This window comes from Nicotiana tabacum, chromosome 15 (assembly GCF_000715075.1).
Source record: "Nicotiana tabacum cultivar K326 chromosome 15, ASM71507v2, whole genome shotgun sequence".
NCBI classification, from domain to species: Eukaryota; Viridiplantae; Streptophyta; class Magnoliopsida; order Solanales; family Solanaceae; genus Nicotiana; species Nicotiana tabacum.
In genome coordinates this window covers 132,167,334-132,189,875 of record NC_134094.1, presented here as the reverse complement: position 1 = coordinate 132,189,875, position 22,542 = coordinate 132,167,334, and the positions used below count along the sequence as shown (strand labels likewise).

The window sequence follows — 22,542 nt, the reverse complement described above, 5'->3', positions numbered from 1 at the left end:
GGTGTTTCGCCATTTTTCTTCTACCAAAATCCCTTAAGGTAAGAAAATTTGTACTACTACAACTGCATCAATGTACTACTCCAACATCATCAGTGATGAGCCCTAGAAAAGGTGTTTTCTGTTCTTTTTCCTATTCTTAAGAAATCGTCAAATAACAAGAGGAAAAGGAGACAACAATGGGGTCAAATGTAAATACAAAAATGGCTCCAACTTTTGCTCACATTTGTTGTCATTCTAAGGGAAAAACATTAAAAATAAAAAAAAATAAAAAAAAAAATAAAAAAACCTTGACAGACATGCAAACAGAAAAAAAAATCCTTTTTTTAATGTTCAAACAAGCAATATAGTGTGGTGTATGGAGTATGGACTGTAGTAATTATGATAGCGCGGGGGCGGGGGGAGGGATAGATTGTTCGACGAGCTATAATCGACTGGTATCTCTAAGAAAGAATCCCATCACCTATCGGTAACCAATGAAAAAGAGCCTCTTAACTCAAACAACATGATACTAACAATTAAAAACTTGCAATTTTAACCTTTCATGTCTAACAAATCTAAATGCAGTGATGCAACATATTACTGTAAAAAAATTCTTTTTTTAATGTTCAAACAAGCAATATAGTGTGATGTATGGAGTATGGACGGTGATAATTGTGATAGCCGACTAGCACAACTGACTTAGAGTTTATTGAAGTAAAATAATTATTCTTCTATTATCTAGTGAAGAAAAAATATATGATTCTGAGTAAGAGTTATTACCGTTTTCCGCTTATTCTCATGAAGTGGATCAAAAGGATGCTTCGCCATTTTTCTTCTACCAAAATCCCTTAAGGTAAGAAAATTTGTACCACCCCAACTGCATCAATGTACTACTCCAACCGCATCAATGATGAGCCCTAGAAAAGGTGCTTTCTGTTCTTTTTCTTTTTCATAAGAAATCGTCAAATAAAAAGAGGAAAATGAGACAACAATGGGGTCACATGTAAATACAAAAATAGCTCCTAAGTTATGCTCTAAAAATCAGATTGTCCCTCAACTTTCTCAAATAGACATTTCCCTCCCTTATGTCTTACGGAATACTACATTTTGTCCTTAACCTTTTTAATCCCCTCTCAAATACACATTCTAATGTTATAGGATTATAAGATATTATATTTTTTTCTTAAATTATGTCATACTTTATTATAAATTGTTATCTAATTTCAATTAAAATATAAATATATTTTTACTGAAATATATTTTCTGTTGTTTTATAATCTTTGTTTGAACATTATTATGTATGCTAGAGCCCGTTTGACCATGACTCCCGTCTCGGACGTGATTTGTATTTTACTCTTATTTTTTAGGGAGTCGGAGACGATCGAAGAAGAATTCTTTTTTCAAGGCTGCTGGGAGCTGGGCCCGAGCTCGGTTTGGAAGGAGGTGAGACAAAGCAGAATAATCTAACTGGAGGAGTGAAAGCTGATTCGTCCTCCGCAAGGAAGGAACGAGTCGGTTCTCGCATAATAGAATGTGATAGGGTGAAATTTTTATCACTTTTTTTCGAAATCAATGTTTGGCTATAAAATTTTTAATTTTCGTTTGAAGATAAATTTTGGAATTTTTCAAAAATTTAAAAAACTTCAAAAAGGTGTTTTTCAAAATTTTCACTCAAATCACTCACAAAGATTCATAAACAACCCGAAATTATATTCATGTCAAATACAACTCTAATTTTCAAATACCATTTTCACTTGAATTTTTTTTTTATTTTTTTCCGGAATTTTATAATTCTTAATTTCTTATGTCCAAACGCCCACTAAATTTGTACTTGTGCTCCACTTCCTCCGTTTATTCTCTATTGTTTACTTTCACATATAATTTATATTATATTAAATTTATTCTAAATTATACATTTAAGAATAAATAGAGCAATCCTTTTGTGAATTTGTTATAAAAACCTGATGCTTTTAATATTACATACATTATATATATATTTATATTCTCTCTCTCTTCTATTGTCAATTGCAAATAAAATTTTGATTTTTCATTGCTGGTTGCTATCAAGTGACTGCTACAAGCAAATCATGTTTTTTCCCCATAAAATTCCTTATTCTGCTCATTTTTTTCATTATTAAACGTTATTAACGTATTTTATTGCTACATAACAATTTTTTATTCATAAATAAAATTTGATTAGTTATATAGGTAAATGAATATGTAAATTTAAAAAAATAAAGAGAACATAATATCACGACACTATAATAGTAAAAAGAGACAAGTAAAAGAAAAGACATGGTTTTGTAAAACAAGTAAGTAATCGAAATAAATGAAAATTTGAAATATAGAACTCTAAATAAGTAAAGTGACAGATATAATTTCAGTAATTGGCAATGGCAGTATACACGATGGTTGAGTGTTTCCTTAAAATGTAGAAGTACAGTCTTTTCTTGATTTCCCTATCCCTTTCTCATTGAATTGCTCTCCTCCGTTGTCTTAGAGTTTCTGATATATGTGAATATATTTTCCCTGCACAATATATGCTATGTATATATAGAAGGATTACAAAAGATGTCCTAGGTGCCATTAGCAAAATGCCGAGTTTTTGGGGTTGGATTCCAATCAACACTTGCTTCTGCCATTGTTGCGATAAAAATAGCATGGGCTAGCTAATTTTCGAGCTGGTAAATGAAAAATAGTCAGTTTTTGCAAAGTAATTGAAAAATAGTCATTATTGTGTTGAAACACGAAAAATTCCAGCATAACATGTTAGATTATGGAGCTCTTGCATATAAAATTCCAGCATATTATCAAATTCCAGCACATTATGCTAGAATCTCATATGTAAAAAATTCAAACTCCAGCATATTATGCTGGAATTTTTCCAGAGTTTTAAGGGTGTTTTTGTGCAATTCTATTTTTACATAAAAATTGCTAAATTTCGATTACTTTTGAAACTGTGGTTATTTTTCAGTTATCGGTTGTAAATCTCACTATTTCTCATTTTTTCACATTTTTCCGCTTCAGCTTTAGACCTTAAATATTCACATTGTCTGGGCTTCAATTTTAGGCTTTCAACTGCTGGCTTTTCAGCCTTAGATTAGATGTAAATACTCCATAATATATTATCTTCTTTTTTTTTCTTTTTTTTCCGGATTAGATGTCATTTTCCTAATTCTTTGTGATATAAATAATATCAATTAAAGTTTGTATATTTGCTCTAGGTTGCCTAAGTATTAAATAGTATTTTTTTCTTTCCTAATCGGTTTGTGTATATAACTCGAGAAGATGACCGATCAAATGAATATCATATTTCAACCATGTAAGCAAAAATATGTCTATGTATAGTAACAATGTGGCGCTACAATCTATAAATCTTGTATCCGATCGCTGTAACAACAAAAAAATGTGAACAAACGAAACTGTTATAAAGAGGTTTGACTTACGAAACTGTTATAAAGAGGTTTGATCGTATATCTCGGTGGTGTTTACTTGGGAGCTCACTTAAACTACAGTACACTTTGCCTAAAGATCATTATGAACTGTTCCCAAAATATTATTCTACAGTAGAAACATACCCTCAACAAATAAAACAGAATCATAAAACTAGACTCACGCAGATTAAAGAGCACAACCAAGTTCATTAAGTTTTTTTTAGCAAGTGACCAACATCATAAGTTCTATTCTCATGTTACATAATTGATAAATATTTGTGATAAAAGTAATAAATTTCATTAAGAGAGGGGCCAAAAAAACAAGCCAGAATATACCAAAAAGTAGAAAACCCTTACAAAATGATATGGTTTTCTATGAATTGATAAATATTAAAAGCAAAACAGCTCAAACGATCAAAACAACATGGTTAGCCATCCAAGCAAAATCATCACAGAAGCACTAAATGATCGCAAAAGCCAAAAACAAAAGGGAAAACATATTTTAGCTGACAAAAATCCTTAATTTCATAAGCTGCAAACACAATACCACTCAAATTCATTACATCTTGTCACAAACAAGACAATAGGAAAGTATAGGGCAAGAAATGTGGGGAAAAAACTAGTGCTAAAGTAATAAGCAAAGTAACACTCATCTAGTCACCACCAGCCTTCTGGTAAACATAGGTAAGCCCACATTTACCACAATAGTGCCTGTCAAAGTGGTTAGCCATGAAAGTACCGGCACCACACTCAGCATTGGGACACTCCTTGCGGAGCCTCTGAACCTTACCGGAATCATCAACCTTGTAAAACTGGAGGACGGCGAGCTTAACCTTCTTCTTCTTGTGCTTGATTTTCTTTGGCTTAGTGTAAGTCTTCTTCTTACGCTTCTTTGCACCACCACGGAGGCGAAGGACAAGATGGAGGGTGGACTCCTTCTGGATGTTGTAGTCAGCTAGTGTTCGGCCATCCTCAAGCTGCTTACCTGCGAAAATCAACCGCTGCTGGTCCGGTGGAATGCCTTCCTTGTCCTGAATCTTAGCCTTAACATTGTCAATGGTGTCCGATGACTCTACCTCTAAGGTAATAGTCTTCCCCGTCAGGGTCTTCACGAATATCTGCATCTTTCCCAACTATGTGCACCAACTGAACAATTCAACAAGAACACAGATTCAACAAACAAAACTGGAATCAACCATATAAATCATGTGTACCCGTTACTGCATTATGCTCTATTAGGAACAAATCAAATAAAGAACAAATACTTTATCAATCAATGAATTAGGCCATGTATTCCAATTCGGGACAGGATTAAATGAAAAACGTAAATTCACTTGTAAGAATTACAAGAAACAATGATATGTGAAAATGGGGTCAGCTATATGAAATTCTCTGTGACTATTCAGTTTCATTTGAGCAAAATAAATGACTATGCTTAGATTACAAACAAAACCAGAGTCGACTATATAAATCATATCTACCCATTAGCTCTATTCAAGCCAAATCAAACAAAGAACAAATACTTCACCAATCAATGAACTAGGCCTCTATTCCTATTATGGCCCGGCTTAAACGAGGAGCATATATTACCTGTAAGAGATACAAAAAACAATCATATGAGAAAATGGGGCCAGCTATATAAATTTATTATACTATTCAGTTCTCTTCGAGCCAGATCAGTGACTACACTTTGATTACAAACACAACTGCGACTATATATATCCTCTTTACCAATTTAGCTTTATTAAATCCAAATCAAACAAAGAACTAACATTTCAAAAATTAATGTGCTAGGACTCTATACAATTAAATAATTGGAATTCCTCTGTAAACATTTCAGTCTATTAAAGACCAGATTAAATGAAAAAACGTACATAGCTTGTAAAAATCAGAAGAAACAATGACAAGTGCAAAAATGAGGCCAGCTATGAATTCTACGTAACTATTACATTCTATTTGACCCAAATCAAACAAAGAATACACAAAATATATTAACTTGTAAGAATCACAAGGAACTGTGATATGAGAAACAGAAAGCTACCACATCACTAATAATCCAAGTAACTAAATTTTTTGTGTTTTACTAATTAAAATCATTGCAAAAAAAGCAAAGGATAATGGTTTGATTATTTAGAGATAGACAGAAAAGGAAGCGAGAGAGAAATAGGAACTTACGAATTGCAAGGTGAGGAGTGCCGCTGCACAAAGAGAAGATAACGGCGAAGTGAGGGTTTGCAAAGAATTTAAGGCGGAGATTTGGTTCGAATTTGGGCTTCATTTGTAGCCTGCAATCATTCATTTGGGCTTGAAGGGCTTTTTAACACATTTGGCTGCTCGCCCAAACATAATTACAACCGCTAGCCAAATATATTGAAATATATACTTACTATGCATTAAATATGTATATTATTTATATTAGTATACAAAAATTATAATCCCCTCGTTTTAATTTATATGAATCTATTTGACTGAGCATAAAACTTAGAAAAATAGAGAAGACTTTTGAATTTGTGGTGTAAAATGAGGAATATATATTTTTGTGTGGCTATAAATCGTTGCATAAAGGTAAATTATTTTCAAATATGAAAAGAGATCATTCTTTTTGGCACGAACTAAAAAGAAAATAAGTTCACATTAATTGGAACAGATGGAGTATATTTTTCGGCTATTATTTTAAAGGGCGACTATACAGTATAAATTTTCTAACCTATACCAATTTAATGAGATATTATATATTATATAACAATTTAATGAGATATTAATTAGGTTAATCATAGTTGGGTTAACTGATAGAACTAGAGGAGATATCAGTCAAAACCTTAAACCATGAGAAACATTAGTGAGCAAGAATTTTAGGATAAGTACAAGTAAGAAATAACATACAAACTTAGCAGGATAAGTAGAGTGAAATAGATGAGTTTTTGCGAAAGTAATGTCATAAAAAGATACTTGACGAAGTGAAAGACATGTCCCACAATATGTATATCATATCTACAATATAAGTGATATATACAACAATAACAACAGCCCAGTAAAATTTCACTAATGGTGTATGTTGAGGATAGTGTGTATTCAGATCTTACATCTACCCGAGGGAGTAGAGAGAACATAATTGATATATAAATACGAATATTAAGATGGATATGCTATAAATAATTATATCCGACATAAGGTCTTAGTATCAACGAGACAAAGTCACTCAAAGTAGTTTGGCAATGGTTTACACTAACTTCTAATGCACCATATCAAAGTGTAAAGCCACGGTGTTTGAAAGGTATTAAATAAACAACACGACTTAGGCCTTATTTGTTTTTTTGAAGATTAACACGTCTAAATTTGAATACACGTCTGAATATCAAAATGTGCATTAAGATTAAGACATTCGAATCTGAATACACATCTGAATGTCAAGATGTGTATTAAGATATGAATACTAAATAATTAAGACTGTTTGATTTTTAACATCTGAATGTATAAAATTTACGTTTATTTGAAAATTAATAAACATAAAATTCAAATAAAATACTAATTAATCTAATATTACATCACTAAAATATATAGCTTTTTAAAATATGACAGTTGCTGGTGGTGATGGCTAACGATAGTACTTGTGAATGCCGACTAAAAGCGATGGTTGGTGGTAGTTTAGGGTAGTAGCTAGTGGTGATTGGTAGTGTTAGCTATTATGATTGAGGATGGCGGTGGTGGTGGTGATATTTAATAATGGCGGGTGGTAGTGGTGGTAGTTATGATTGGGGAAGATGGTGGTGGGGTGGTGGTAGTTTATAATGATGGGCAGTGCCAACTATGTTTGTTGATGGTGTTGAGGTGGATAAGTGTTGATTGTCGTTAATGATGGTGGGTGGTGGTAGTCGACAATAGTGGCGGCTATGATTGGGGATGATGGTGGTAGTTGATAATGATAGGCGGTGACAGCAGTTAATAATGAATATGGATGAAGCATTTTAATGAAATTAAGTCTATGTTATAGATCTTAAAGATACAGACCTATTCAAACTCATTAAGTGGTTGTGAAGTAAAAAAAACAAACACATTTAACGATTAAGATCTGAATAATTAAGATTCAGACTTTGAAAATAAACGCACTTAATGTCTGAGATCTGAATGATTAAGATTCATACATTCATTAAGTGCAAACAAATGAGGCGTTAAAGTCTATAGAATTTTGAGTTAATTCATTTAACTTAAATCCATTTACAAATTGCAAATTAGGTGCCAAAATATCAATGTACATGCTGACTTGCAATTTGTCCGGAAGGCACAATGAAAATGGCATGGCATAGCCATTTTTACGGGTTGTTATTGAAAAATAGCTAGTATTTGCAATGTTATTAAAAAGTAGCCACTATTTAGTATGAAGATAAAATCTGGATAAAAATACCCAACTGAAAACTAAAAGTTACAGAGTAAGGAGTTGGAGTATGGAACCCCTAGTACAAACTTCCAGCATATTATATTGGAATTTCAGCATATTATGAATGTTTAGCACATTATACTAGAATTTCATATGTAAACTTCAGCATATTATATTACGTTAGAATTTTTCAGATTTTAAGGCCTCATTTGTTTTTTTTTTAAAGATTAAGACGTCTGAATCTGAATACAAATTTGAATATCAAGATGTCTATTAAGATTAAGACATCTAAATCTGAATACACATCTGAATATTAAGGTGCGTATTAAGATCTGAATACTAAATGATTAAGACTGTTTGATTTTTAATATCTGAATGTATAAAATTTATCTTTATTTGAAAATTAATAAACATAAAATTCAAATGAAACACTAATTAATCTAATATTCGGTAAATAAAATATATAATATTTTAAAAATATAGTAGTTGCTGGTAGTGATGGCTAACAGTGGTGTTTGTGAATGCCGACTAGAGGCGATGGTTGATGGTAGGTTTGGTTGATAGTGGTGGTTCAGGGTAGTAGCTAGTGGTGATTAATAGTGGTGGCGATTATGATTGATGATGGTGGTGGTGAGTGGTGATAGTTAATAATGTCGGGTGGTGGTGGCAGTTATGATTGAGAAAGGTGGTGGTGGGTGGTGGGTGGTGGTATTTTATAATGATGGGTAGTGCCAGTTATGATTGTTGATGGTGAAGGGGTGGTTAGTTGTGGTAGTTGAGGTAGATGCATGTTTGTAGTTGAGAATGATGGTGGTGGGAGTGGTACGAATGACGGGTGGTGGTAGTCGATTATGGTGGCGGCTATGATTGAGGATGATGGTGGTGATGATGGTTGAGTATGGTGATGGTGGTGGTGGCATGTTGGTAGTTGATAATGGTAGGCAGTGGCGATAATTAATAATGAATATAAATTATAGCATCTTAATGAAATTAAGTCTATGTTATGGATCTTAATCATACATATTTATTCAAACCCATTAAGTGATTGTGAAGTTAAAAAAAAATATGCTTAATGATTAATATCTGAATAATTAAGATTCAGATTTTAAAAATAAATGCATTTAATGTTCGAGATCTGAATGATTAAGATTAAGACCACTATTAAGTGACTAAGATTAAGACCACCATTAAGCGTAAACAAATAAAGCCTAAGTGTGTTTTTTTGTTGTGATTTTATTTTCACCTTAAAAAATAGCTAATTTTCGATTAATTTTGTAACTATAGCCGACGAGCAAGGCCGGAAAGAAATAGCTGCACGTGATAACGACGTCGTATGATCATCAACATAGCCAGAGTCGAAGATTTGTCTGAAAAAAGGAAAAGAAAAGAAGAAGAAAGTCGGAATCTTGTTGCGTAGTAGTGATCCTGTTTTTGTTCCTGCTCTCTTCTTCAGTAATTGCTGCCCAAAGAGCATTTAAAGACAACAACTAAGCTTCTAATTTGATGAAAAATCATCAAAATCTGTAATTGAAACTTGAAAATGGGAAGGGAAATGTGTTTTGAGTGTCTTCAACGTAAAATTCAATCAGATTTCTCAGACCAACTCATCTTCTGTTATGGTCTTTCCGATTCTCCTATTCCTTTTGGCTCTACTGCCGTCGTTCAGGTACACTTTATATTGTGTATTTGTATTTGTGTAGCAAGCTGAGTTATATGCTTGTTACTAAATATTAATCCTTTGAATTGTTGATTTTTGCAGCCATCAAATTCAAATGGAGAAGGGTTGCCACAGTTTCAGTTGACTTATATGCCCCTTCATAAAGATAGTTGCTTGGCCACTTACATGTATAATTCTTGTGCTTTCTTTTTTGTATGATTTTTTTTTTTAGTGTGTGTTTATAGTTGCTTGGCCACTTACATGTATGAATCTTGTGCTTTCTTTTTTGTATGATTTTTTTTTTTGTGTGTGTGTTTGCATTTCCCATCCCCCACTTGAAAAAAGAAAGAAAAAAGGAAACTTTGTGTCTATGTGATAATAAAAAAAAGAAACTTTGTTTCTATGCGAAAGCAAGCATAGCTGGTTCCTAGTTTAGATATTAGAGGATTTTTATGGCTGACCGTAATTAGTTTGAGGCATTGTATCCCAACTCTTTCGCCTTTAAAGAAAGTGTTACTGTCTATGTGAAAGCTTAGCTTGTTTCAAGTGCGGATACAGTAGGAGGGTTGCGGTATGTTGATAGCTAGTATAGAAATAGTCGAATGAAGATGGATAGTGGATTCATCATTGATGATGAATAGTGGATTTTTACAGCTGATCCCAACTAGTTTTGGATTGATGGGCAGTTGATTAATACTGTCTACATTCTTTATGGAAGGAAATGACAGTGATGGTTATTGATCGTTTGAAGTGGCCGATTAGATCCTTTCAGAGAATGTTTGTGAGAACGAGTCAGATTGATATCGTCTGGCAAATTGTTTTTGTCAGACTCATTGATTTGTGCAGAGGGGAGTGTGGTAGCATATTATATGAGAATATTAAACTTTCTTGTAACTATTGCTACCTTCTATATGGTGGCACCCTTTTAGCACATCTTGAAAATTGCAATACTTTTTATTGATATAGCTTGACGTCAAACATTTTTGGACGTTCCAAAATAAAGAGAGTACCATATAAATTGGAACAGAGGGAATGTGTTATTTTAAGTTAAAGATATTGGCTTGTTTTGGCTGGTCTGCGTCATGCTAGTTTGGCCTTTTAAAAAGTTGGAATAGTATGTCACTCCACTTTCTCAAGTGGAAGCAAAGAAAAAACTAAAAGAAAACTTGTACACATTTGATAAGTAGTAGACTGATTCTTGTGGACATAGTTGGTCCCAGCATGATCTTATACAACTTAGCACCCTTCTTTGCAGTGATCAGTATTATTTAGAGGATCTTGAAGCAAGAACGAATAGTGGCAGTGCGCAGGCAGTTCCGGTGGAGATTGATCAGGTTCAAGCTGAGGTCAGTGTTGGACTCTCCAGTGATAAAACTTCTTCATTAGAAACTAGATCAACTGAATGTGAAGATTTGCAGAATGGTGGCAAACATACATCCCTATATGGACTAGGTTGTCAAAATTTGACCTGTAACTTTTCTGGTACGTTTTCTTGCTTTAGGACTCTGACTGCCCTGGTTCCAGTCGCTCGGATTGGGATTTCATCATCTGCATTAGTTGAATGTATTATTTCAGAATTCTTGGCTGGATCTCTTGAAGATCAAATTTTACATTCTTTAACTCTCATGATAGAAGGTAAAAGATCAGGACGAGAGAGTGTTAACTTTCTTAGATTAGTGGGGATTCCTTCATTTGAGGAAGAACACTGCCCTGGCTGCATAAGGCATCCAAACATTTCTCCGACTTTAGGAATGCTAAAAAATTCCGGTCAACTTAATTTGTTGCTTCCAAAAATGCCACATACCTTGGAAAACATACTTCACTTCAGCCCTGGTGTCTTAAAGTCTGACTGGCATATGCGGTATTTAATCTTTCAGCTATTATCAGGGTTGGCTTACATGCATGGTTTAGGTGTTTCCCATGGTAATGTCTGTCCATCCAGTATATCATTGGTTGATTCGCTATGGTGTTGGCTGCCCATTTGTTATAAGTTCCTCCAGAGTTCCGTTTCAATTTCTAAAATAGAGTGCAATCCTGATTCAGGAGTTAGTTGCTGTTTTAGCGGGTGCTCTTTACAAGGGCTTTATGCCGATCTAAAGCTCTCCCAATCTACAGATTGGTTTTCTAGCTTTAAATGTTGGTGGAAGGGTGAAATGAGTAACTTTGAGTATCTGTTAGTCTTAAACCGATTAGCAGGGAGAAGGTGGGGTGACAATACCTTTTATACTGTAATGCCATGGGTTATAGATTTTAGCGTGAAACCTGATGAGAATACTGACACGGGATGGAGAGATCTAACTAAGAGCAAATGGAGGCTGGCAAAAGGTGACGAGCAATTGGACTTCACGTATTCGACATCTGAAATTCCTCATCATGTATCAGATGAGTGCCTGTCTGAGCTGGCTGTCTGCAGTTATAAGGCAAGGAGGTTGCCCTTGAGTGTTTTGCGTATGGCTGTTCGTTCAGTTTATGAACCAAATGAATATCCTTCCACCATGCAAAGACTATATCAATGGACACCAGATGAGTGCATTCCAGAATTTTATTGTGATCCGCATATATTTTATTCTATACATTCTGGGATGTCTCATTTGGCTGTGCCCTCATGGGCGGGCACCCCCGAGGAATTCATCAAGTTGCATAGAGACGCTTTAGAAAGCGATAGGGTTTCACGCCAACTACATAATTGGATTGACATCACCTTCGGCTACAAATTATGTGGTGACGCTGCTGTTGCTGCCAAAAATGTTATGTTGCCCTCATCTGCTCCTTCAAAACCGAAATCAGTGGGACGCCGTCAACTTTTTACAAAACCACATCCTCCTCGGCGGCTTGCTACCGTGAGAATTTGTGACACGTCCAATGAAGCAGAAATGAATCAACTCCCAACAAGTGACATGACTGAGCAAGCTCTGGTTGTTGGAACTTCATTCTTGCATGAATTGGAAGAAGCAGCTGCATTCTCTGAGCATGCGCCTCATTTGGCTCCTATTTACAACTTGCATCCAGATGATCACGAAGAGCTTGACTCCCCTGGGAAAGGGCTATTAACTAAGAAATTAGAGAATACTACATCCAGAAAAACTGGCTATAGCACCATTACAGTCAAGCCATCTGTCATTGATGTGAATTACCTTCTCAAGAATATTGAAGTGGTCGATGATATATCTATGGGATATCAAGCACTATTGCTTTGGAAGCAAAAATGTTCCCATCCACACATTTTGTCTGAAGATGTTGCTAATGATATCTTTGCAGTTGGCTGCATCTTAGCAGAACTTCACTTGAGAAGGCCACTTTTTGATCCAACCTCTTTAGCTGTGTACTTAGAGTGTGGTGTCTTACCTGCATTAGTACAAGAACTTCCCCCTGACACTCAAGTTGTTGTTGAATCCTGCATCCAAAAGGATTGGAGGAGGTATAGTTCTGTATTCACTTTCCATCTTTAAAATCTTGCATTGATATTACTTCCTAACCGCGTTATGTAGTGTCAATATCTGCAGAAGACAAGGGACGATCTCAAAACTAACTGTTCTCTTTTCCTTCAATAGGAGGCCTTCTGCCAAATGTCTTTTGGACTCTCCTTATTTTCTAGCAACAGTCAAGTCATCCTACTTGTTTCTTGCCCCCCTTCAGCTTATAGCAAAAGATGAATCACGACTTCGTTATGCTGCAGCTTTTGTCCGACAGGGAGCACTCAAAGCAATGGGAACATTTGCTGCCGAAATGTGTGCTCCTAACTGTTTGAAACTAGTCTTGAATCCTTTATCGGATTCTGAAGCTGAATGGGGTTGCATAATACTCACAGAACTTTTGAGGTGTCTGAATCCAGAAGCAGTAAAGAAACTGGTCATACTTGCTATCCAGAAGATTCTTCAGGTTAATTATGCTGTCTAAATATTTGATCTGTCTATCTCCTTGGCTTTTGCTCCCAAAACCTACTGTGTGTTTCTTTTCTATCAGGGTACTGGTCCTTCACATTTGAAGGTTTCTCTTCTCCAAGGTTCCTTCGTGCTGGATATATGGAACAAGATTGGTAAACAAGCGTATGTGGAAACAGTACATCCATTTGTTGTATCAAACTTACTTGGTACTCCTTGCAAGAGCTCTGCTGTTGCTGCCTCTGTCCTGTTGATTGGCTCTAGTGAGGAACTTGGTGTTCCTGTTACTGTTCATCAGGTTGTAGTCAACCACTGTTCCCCTCCTCATCCCTCTACCCTTTTGATAGGTGGAAGTAACTTTTTTCGAATTTGTTGAAAAGATTATTCTCATATTGTATGACTAATTCTTTGTTTCTCACCAGACGATCTTACCTCTCCTTCACTGCTTTGGCAAGGGGCTCAGTGATGATGGAATTGATGTCTTAGTTAGAATTGGTATTTATAAATTATGAAGTATAGACCTATGTTCTGTTTTACAAATATGCCTCTGATTTCGGCATTTCGCAACCTGACTATGCTTCTTATATTTTAGGTGGTCTTTTTGGAGAGAATTTCATAGTCAGACAGATTCTACCGTTACTAAGAATTGTCATTCTTTCGTGCATTGACAATTCATTTGCAAATAAGCATGAAGCTGCACAGAGTTGGAGTTCTTTGGTCCTAATGGACTGTCTAATGACTTTAGATGGTCTCACTGCTTCCTTGACAAGGGAGGTGCTTGTTAAGGAGCTTGTTGAGGTATGGAGTTTGATATCAAATAATTTTAATTTCATAATAAAGTTCAGCTTATGTTCCAAATAGTAATGCATTGAAATGCTTTTGTAGGACGGCAGATTCTTATATCTTCAGGTTCTCATGCAGACCAACTTGGGAATTCAGGTGGTCGAGGTATTTTAACTTTTCTCTCAATTTTTCTCTTTTGTCCCTGTTCTTAACTAAGCTTGCAAACCTGCACTTTCTTAAACTAGGGAAGCACATTTGATGAAATTAAATTATAGAGAGGATACTTTACAGATTTTTATACCCCAAAATTTTAAAACTCATTCCCTAACCTCTGCACAACAATTGTGCTTTTGCAAGCGTTACAAAATACTCATCACCCTGGATCTTTGAAGACAGTGCATGTTGAGGTGGCGCTAGTAGAAGATGTTGTATATAACTTTTGTATTTTGCTTATCTGCCATGATTTGGTATTGAACTTTCTAGTTAAAAGAAAAAGGTAGTGATTTTACGCATATTTTTATTTTTCTGAGTGAAGTGACAATTTGACACTCTGTTGGGACAACAAAGGGGAGCTTCCCTCAAGTTCCTAAAGTTACAGAAAACCCCCTTATTCATGATCTATATTTTTGCTGTTATAAAGATTTATGGAGGTTTTTCTTCTATTCTTAGAAATCTCAGGAGGTTCAAGTGAAAATTCCAAATTCTCTTTCTTTATGCTTGTTATCTGTGTAGATGATGGAATTCTTTTGCATGCAAGGGTGCTGCAAGAAATCTGCTAGCTCTTTGTCAGCAAATTGGATCAGATTTAACAGCATTACACGTCCTTCCAAAACTCAGGAAACTTTTTGATGAGCTTGCCTTCTCCCAGGAGAAAGCAGGCCATTCTAGCATCCAGGGCGGAATTCGAGGTCCCAGCACCAAGGGGGAAGATGAGAACAAAATTACAAGCCGTTTGGACCTTGTGTGGGTTATTTTGATTTTTGGAATATGCTGTCATCTTATCATTTCTTCTGTCATGTAATAAACTTTAATCTGTGCAGAATGCTTTTATATCCATCATTTGCATCTCTTCTTGGTATAGAGAAGCTTCGCCAGTGTTGTGCCACATGGTTGCTACTAGAGCAGTTTCTTCTGCGCCGTTATAACTGGAAGGTGTGCTTCCTAATACTTCTATTAGTAGGATCTTTAAGTTGTAGAGGAAAAATTCTATATTCTCAAACATTAACATGTCAAGTTCGGTACGAACTCCCTCAAATGGTTATCAAAATCTAAATGGAGTACTAAATGATAGGCTCTTTGCTGCTGATGCTGCTGTGAGGCAATCGATCTGACAAATATAAGATATACTAAGCTAGCTTAGCTCCTAGATAAATTGAGTATTGAAAAGGGATCTATTACTTCAAGTTAAAGCCGCATTAGAAGGGACTTGATTCTGAACAAGACTCAATAGCTTTTAACGATAGTAGTATAGAACTATGTATTTTTCTTCCCAGAACCACCTTAGTGCTGTTTTGGCATCAATAAAATATTACTTATGAAAAGGAGGAACTACATTTTGTTCCTTGTATACCCTTTTCCTTTTTGTGTTGATTTCTGAAATTTCATGATTCAGTGGGAATCCGCAGGGGAATCCTCACGAAGCGGTCCAGGAACATATGCTAGAAAGCTGTCTCTTGGTGAGAGCTTAACTTCTGAATGTACTCCAGCTAAGAAGTTGCTGAATGGTTTAGGGTGGTCAACACCTCAATCACAAGGAAAAAGAGGCTCCAAAACCCCTACATTAAACAGACATCTGTCTAGCCAACATCAGGATTCTGCAGATAGGAATGCAAGAGGCTCAGATTTTAGCAAGATGGAACCCTGGTATTGGTTCCCGAGTCCAGCTGCTAATTGGAGTGGCCCTGATTTTATTGGCCGTCCTGGTGGTTCAAAGGATGAACTTCCATGGAAAATCAAAGCATCTGTTCTGCACTCTGTTCGAGCACATCACGGAGTGCTAAGATCTATAGCAGTCTGCCAAGATGAATGCTTTCTTTTCACTGCTGGAGTTGGTCCAGGATTCAAAGGGATTGTTCAAAAGTGGGAGTTGTCAAGAATTGATTCTATATCTGGTTATTACGGCCATGAAGAGGTGTGCCTAATCTATTTCTTTTGTTTGAATTGCATCACCTGTCTTATGATTACAAGTAAAAAGCTTTTCTTTTTTGATAAAAAGTTCTTGTTATTTTTTTCCCGCTATAATAGGTTTATAACAAGTTAGCATTATGGCACTAAATAGACGGCAGATTCTTTAGTTTCCTTTTTTATTTATGTGCTCCTCCTTTCCCAAATTCTGTGACGCACTTTCTGTGCTGGAATATGATAAAGAGTTCGACAAACTTCTATTGTAAAAATATCCAAAAGGATATTAAAAGGTTTGAAAATTAAAACTCTAATGATCATCTCATGTTTACCCTATCATACCAACTTTCCGATAATGCTTTTGTTTTTTTGCTGCTACCACCAATTTCATATGCCAGTCATACCACCTTCTGGTCTTTTCACCAATAAAATGGGAAGAGAGAGTGTATTATTGTGCTTTATTTGGTACGCAGATGAAACTTTCATACCAGGAAAACCTTGGAACGGAGAATGATTGATTTCTCCCACTGTCCTATTCTGCTTCAGTGATTTGCTTTCTTTATTTAAGAGAATTAACTGTTTTAACGGGCAATATCTTTTCTTGGGCATAAGGTGTGCTCAGTTTTCTGGTATAATAAGAAATTTATTGTTGAGGCAAAGCTGGTATAGACACCGCAATGGAATGTCTTATCAGCTTACTTGGCAGTTTTCATGCATTTAAGCAAGTTATAATCTGGTATGACATTCCTGTTTGTCCGTTGGTTTCAATCGATCGATAGATTGTTGTTGATAATAAGTTATGGCACATTATGGAACCTAGATTCCTCCCAAAAAAAGGAATTTGTTACATGATTTTATTTTTCAGCTTCATTGTCCTTTTTTGCTATTAAACAGTAAGCATTCATCTGTTTGGTACTTAATAAGTTTTGCTAAGCCATGTCACATTATGGAACCTAGATTCCTCCCAACAAAAGGAATTTGTTACATGATTCTATTTTTCAGCTTCATTGTCCTTTTTTGCTATCAAACAGTAAGCATTCATCTGTATGTTGTGCCTAACGACTTGTTAACTTGTAGTTGTTCTTTGCAAGAGGAACTGAACATAATGCTTACCAAGCATGGGTTGGTTTTGTACCTTAAAAATGCCTTCTGTTGAATTTTTCACATAATTAGGTTGAGATATATCGGAAAAAAAACCCTCACTGAAGTTCTATGCATTTATTTGTCTTTCCTTTACAGGTTGTGAATGACATTTGTCTTTTGGCATCCGGTGGAAGGGTAGCATCCTGTGATGGGACAGTGCATGTGTGGAATGGCCAAACGGGGAAGCTAATATCTGTGTTTGCAGAGTTTTCGACAAGCTCTGTGCAACATACTGGCCCTTTGGCCAAAGCTTCAAAGTTGAATGCAGAACAGGCTAATATGCTACATTTCAATTCATTGTCAGGTGGAATATTGAACACTTCATTTGATGGTAATTTATACACTAGTATGCATTACTCAGAATATCTGGACAATCTTGTTGTGGGTACTGGAAATGGCTCTCTCAGGTCAGTGCCTTCTGGAGTTGTATTTAAGGAAAAAGGCCAAAATTGTCCCTTTACTTTGGATAATTAGCCAGGTTTATACCCGTTTCTACTTTCCGTCTAAAATTGTCCACACCGTTAACATAGTAACTAAAATTATCCCTAACCCTAACAGATGTCCAACATGACACCTGGGAACCCCATAATAATTTGCCATCTACGCAAATATGAACCCATATCAACACAAACTTTAAAGACCCGTACCCATTTATTTGAAAATACAACCAGTGTGTGGTAGCTCAAAGAAATCCAGCCAACCACCTTTATGAAAATACACTGCACCCGTAATCAACTTTTCAAAAGTAAAAAAGTCTTACCAGAAGAATCGCTCTGTTAATCCGGCGTCGTCAACCATCGAAAATGTAATGGGAAACACCATAAACGGTGTCCTGAACCCAGTTGTTTCACTAAAGGAATTTCACAAATTCTTTCTGCAGAAGCACGGAATGTTTTGAGTTTGATGGGTATCTTTTTCATGTAAACTTATGGGTCCAATTTATGAGAAAAAATAGATTGTTTGGAATGATATGTGGGAAAGTTCACTTCTTGAAGAGTAAATATTTCTTGTTTTCTCAGTGTAATTTTTTGAAAACCAATCTGATGACTATTTGTACTAGTAAATTTTAGGGGATTCCCTTTGATTTTAAATGGAAGAAGATTGTGTTTCTCAATCGGACATGGAGATAAAGTTGCCAGCGATGGTGAGTTGGGATTACGGGGAAAAAGGCTTCCCGAAGGATGCCTCTGCCACGACAACCACCACACTGCTCCACCTCTCTCTCTTCCTCCCCTCCTCCTCTCACTTCTCAGCCTCTCAAAACCCCACAATCAAGAACACAATGTCACCGGGGGCTTAGCTGGAGAATGCCGACCACCGGAAAATCCCTCCGGGCAGTGACAAAACTCGGATGACCCCACCCCCATTAATGTTATTTCTCTTATTCTTTTTCTTTTCTGTTTCAGGGACCTAGATCTGAAGGACTTTGGCCGGATTCCGGCCATTTACTCAACTCCGGCTGACTATTGGTCTTCTTTAATCGACGAAGAAGAAGACTAATTAACGGGTTCTAGTGTAATCCAATAGGGCCGGGCGGGTTTTTAAAAATGGGTTCATATTTGCTTAGTTGGCAAATTATTATGGGGCCCTAGGTGCCATGTTGGACATCTGTAGGGATAATTTTAGTTACTATGTTAACGGTAACTCTTGAGCCGAGGGTCTTTTGGAAACAACATCTCTACCCCCTCGGGGTAGGGGTAAGGTTTGCGTACACACTACCCTCCCCTGACCCCACTTGTGGGATTTCACTGGATCGTTGTTGTTGTTGTTGTTGTGTTAACGGCAAGGACAATTTTAGACGGAAAGTAGAAACGGGTATAAACGTGGCTAATTATCCAAAGTAGAGGGACAATTTTGGCCTTTTTCCCTTGTATTTAATTGACTCAGATACAAACTCTTACATGGTTTATCCAGTCAACGTTATTTTGGCATCCAGATTCATTGACGTCAGACAAGGTCAAAAATTGCATTTATGGAGGAGTGAAGCTACTGAGTCCAATTTCCCTTCTCTGATTTCTTCCATATGCTCATGTGCTTCGACTAAACAGCAATACGGAAACCCTCAATATCCATCTTGGGTTGCTGTTGGGCAAAGTTCTGGCTATTGCAGATTATTTGATGTGAGGAGTGGAAAAATTATTTCCTCATGGCAAGCTCATGATGGTTTTGTCACAAAGGTAGTGTTGGCTATTGCTTCCAGTAGCTTGAAATAAAGGGGTTCTACTTACTCTGATGTTGTTACTTGCTTGCTGCCTGCAGATAGCCGCACCAGAAGAACATTTGCTGGTTTCGAGCTCCCTTGACCGCACCTTAAGGATTTGGGACTTGAGAAGGTTACTTTAGTGTTCTACATAAGTCTTTAAGTTTTGCAATATAGACCTAAATTCCGTGAAAATGGGGCACAATAAGATTAGGCCCAGCATGGACTGGTCTAGATCTCAGTCAATCTTATCTGTGACTGAATTCTTGCATACAGTTAGTTTGTCAGACAGAACTGACTGCATAGCTAGAATCATTGAGCTGCATTTCATCTCCAGTAAGCTGCATAGTTTAGAGTCATTGATAGCTTAACTCAAGTCATCTAATAATATGGTCTGCTTTTGTTTTCAATATGTTTCTTTCTAAGTTAGCAATTGCGAAAATTTCATGGTTGAGAAAGCCAAACATTTGTGTTGTAACTCCCTTACATCGTCGGTCACAAAGGAAACCATGCATGATAATAAGATAATTGTCTTTCGAAGATTCAGTATACTAGTTCGGATCCTTGATAAATTTGTGAATGCTTTATCAATTGATTTAGTTTAAGAGATGAAACTATAAAGGATTCTCTTGCTTCTGCCTGTTAGAGATGAAACCCATGAGATGATGAAGAACAAATTTGATCGCGTGCACGACCTGGCATTTCTTGGCTTTGCATTTCGGAAAATGTCCCCATAAAGTTTTTGATTTCTACTTATCTTTCCAAGGAACACATACACTTCATTGATTAGATTCATATCATGTTTACTCAATGCCATTCCTTAGCTTTTTCTTGTTTGAGATTTTTAATTTTCGTCTTTTTCTATTTTACTTCATTTTTAACCACAGAAATTGGAAATCGGAACCCTTGGCTTCCAGAGGTCATAGTGATGGTGTTTCTGGTTTCTCCATTTGGGGACAAAATGTGATTTCAATATCCCGCAGTAAAATTGGGATTTCTTCTTTGGCCAGCTCTTCTGATGAAGTATGTATCTAGCTGTATCTTTTCGCTTTTTAGACACTTCTTTTTCCTTCCACTGAATTTTGGATATTCTGCTTGCTTGCACATAAGATAGTATACAATCTGATTACTTGTGTCCTCCTGGCTGACCCATTTGCCATTCATCTGAAACCCCAAAGTCACATATGCCTTGATGGATCTGTAGAAATTCACTAAAGAATCTTGTTTTGAAATGTAATTAATCCTGTTAAGATAGATGTAGTATATGAAATGTAAGTTGCAAATGGTAATAATTAAGGGGAAGATTAAGACGGTGACGTTCTTCTCTGAGTTTAACAGCATAGCTGCATTTACTATCTATAAAATGTTAAATACTCTAGCTGCACTGCCCCCAGGGCTTAGTTCAAGCGGCAGAGATTGAGGGACTTGTGACTTAGGTCACAGGTTCGAGCCCTGCGCCATGCGAAGTAAGCTTGGTATATAGGTGGAGAAAGGTAGAGAGGCGGACCCATTATCCCCGAGTTTCAAAGGTTGCGATTGGTCCTAAGGTTTGGCTCTAGACAGATTTCTCGGTCATAAAAATGATAAATAGTCTACCGGCATATAAATCTATAGAAGTTAGATCATCTAGTTTGTTTCTTAGGCTTCTTTGTTTATGAGGAATGTATTTCTATCTAGTCTATTAACAATGTGTATTAGACACGGGCATAATCTTGATACTTGAAATTATAGATGTTTATGATGTGAATGGACAACCGAGGTAGACATATATATATTCAAGGTACAAGTAATTCAAAGAACTTGCTTGTTTAAAAAAGAAAGGAAAGTCTAATCAAATGGCCTTTAAGAAAATGAAAGATAACCAGTTCAAAGTATTAATAAGTTTTTGTTTTCCAGTGAATACAAATAAATATGAATTGCATTTTATCATTAAGTAGCAGAGGATACCCTTCTCTGATCACTAATTTGTCCAAAGTAAGGCTGTGTTAATTCATTGCTTATGAAGAGTATAGTAGCTGCACGGCAAATGGCACTTTAATTCCTTCTGATATAGATTGCTCTGTTGGCTGCCACTATTAATCTTAGTCGGTATGTGGTGCAAAATAAATAGTTATGGTGCAGAACAAATGAAATGTTTGGTGGCTTATTTTCTGTAATCTTCCTCTTTTGAAAAGGGAAGGCTAAGAATTACTACTAGTTATTGTACTGATCATACTTTGGCCCGGAACAAATAAAATATATGGGGGGGCTCATGTTCTTATTTTGCTCCATTGCTCTGAAAAACAATGCTTAAATCACTACTTGAGTTATTGCTCTAATTTGCTTCTTACTGGCTTTAACGAAATGTGGCAGGACGCCCAGCAATTTGTTACGCCTCAATATCTCTATATGGGTGATCGTGAATCAAAGAACGCGTCTGTTTTATCAAGTATAAATATTCTACCTTTCTCGCGGCTCTTTGTTGTTGGAACAGAAGATGGTCATTTGAAGATCTGTTGCTAGGTTTTACCTGAAGTTAGTTTGTAGGATGATGCAGAGTTCATGTTAATGGAATCCAAAGTCCCTTTACCTCCTATAAGTTATCTAACAATTTTCTATTTTGAACTGTTCATTTAGCACTTTGGCTTCCAAATTTCTTAATCTTTTTCTTAATTATTTCCAGTAAGTTGGTTTTTTATCTAGTGGAAATTGTTAATGAATTGTTTTTCTAATTTTTCTTTTTGGCTTATGTTTTTCTGCAGCATTGTTTCTTTATTTCCCATATATTTTTCGAAGGTCAAAAGAATCTGCATTTTCATTATATTGTTTAGCTGAATAGTTAAAATGATTACATGTACTATCATGTAAGCAGAGCACAACTTTGATGCGTGTATAACTGTATGTTTATTATTCGCATCCAATAGAAATATCCCTTATGTCAAATAGTTAGACACTACTTAGACTTTATATTTGTTATAAATAGTATTTTA

At 35.9% G+C, this 22,542-nt stretch overlaps 2 protein-coding genes across 9 annotated transcripts; one reads left to right on the top strand and one right to left on the bottom strand.

The window, feature by feature from the left end:
* Positions 1–3,913: 3,913 nt before the first annotated feature.
* LOC107821919 (ubiquitin-ribosomal protein eS31 fusion protein) lies at positions 3,914–5,718 on the bottom strand. Of its 3 annotated transcripts, none has more exons than XM_016648389.2 (3): positions 5,589–5,654; positions 4,942–5,003; positions 3,914–4,559 (listed from the first exon to the last, which is right to left on the bottom strand). In XM_016648389.2, exon 3 carries the CDS (start codon positions 4,535–4,537, stop codon positions 4,067–4,069), a length of 471 nt encoding a protein of 156 aa, XP_016503875.1. In that variant the 5' UTR covers positions 4,538–4,559; positions 4,942–5,003; positions 5,589–5,654; the 3' UTR covers positions 3,914–4,066. The 3 variants fall into 3 exon arrangements, with proteins under 3 accessions (XP_016503875.1, XP_016503874.1, XP_016503872.1); XM_016648388.2 differs by having other exon boundaries at positions 4,895–5,003; positions 5,589–5,623; XM_016648386.2 differs by lacking the exon at positions 4,942–5,003 and having other exon boundaries at positions 5,589–5,718.
* A 3,402-nt stretch (positions 5,719–9,120) lies between these two features.
* LOC107821920 (protein GFS12) lies at positions 9,121–22,272 on the top strand. 6 transcript variants are annotated; one of them, XM_016648395.2, is made up of 18 exons: positions 9,136–9,454; positions 9,548–9,633; positions 10,701–10,791; positions 10,864–10,927; positions 11,489–12,863; positions 12,997–13,324; positions 13,409–13,624; positions 13,749–13,821; positions 13,919–14,124; positions 14,212–14,274; positions 14,867–15,072; positions 15,150–15,261; positions 15,722–16,240; positions 17,470–17,780; positions 19,310–19,550; positions 19,633–19,706; positions 20,461–20,596; positions 21,926–22,272. In XM_016648395.2, exons 1-18 carry the CDS (start codon positions 9,329–9,331, stop codon positions 22,073–22,075), a joined length of 4,377 nt encoding a protein of 1,458 aa, XP_016503881.2. In that variant the 5' UTR covers positions 9,136–9,328; the 3' UTR covers positions 22,076–22,272. The 6 variants fall into 6 exon arrangements, 5 of the variants coding, with proteins under 5 accessions (XP_016503876.2, XP_016503879.2, XP_016503881.2 ...); XM_016648391.2 differs by having other exon boundaries at positions 10,864–12,863; XM_016648392.2 differs by having other exon boundaries at positions 10,701–10,927.
* The last annotated feature ends 270 nt before the right edge of the window (positions 22,273–22,542 follow it).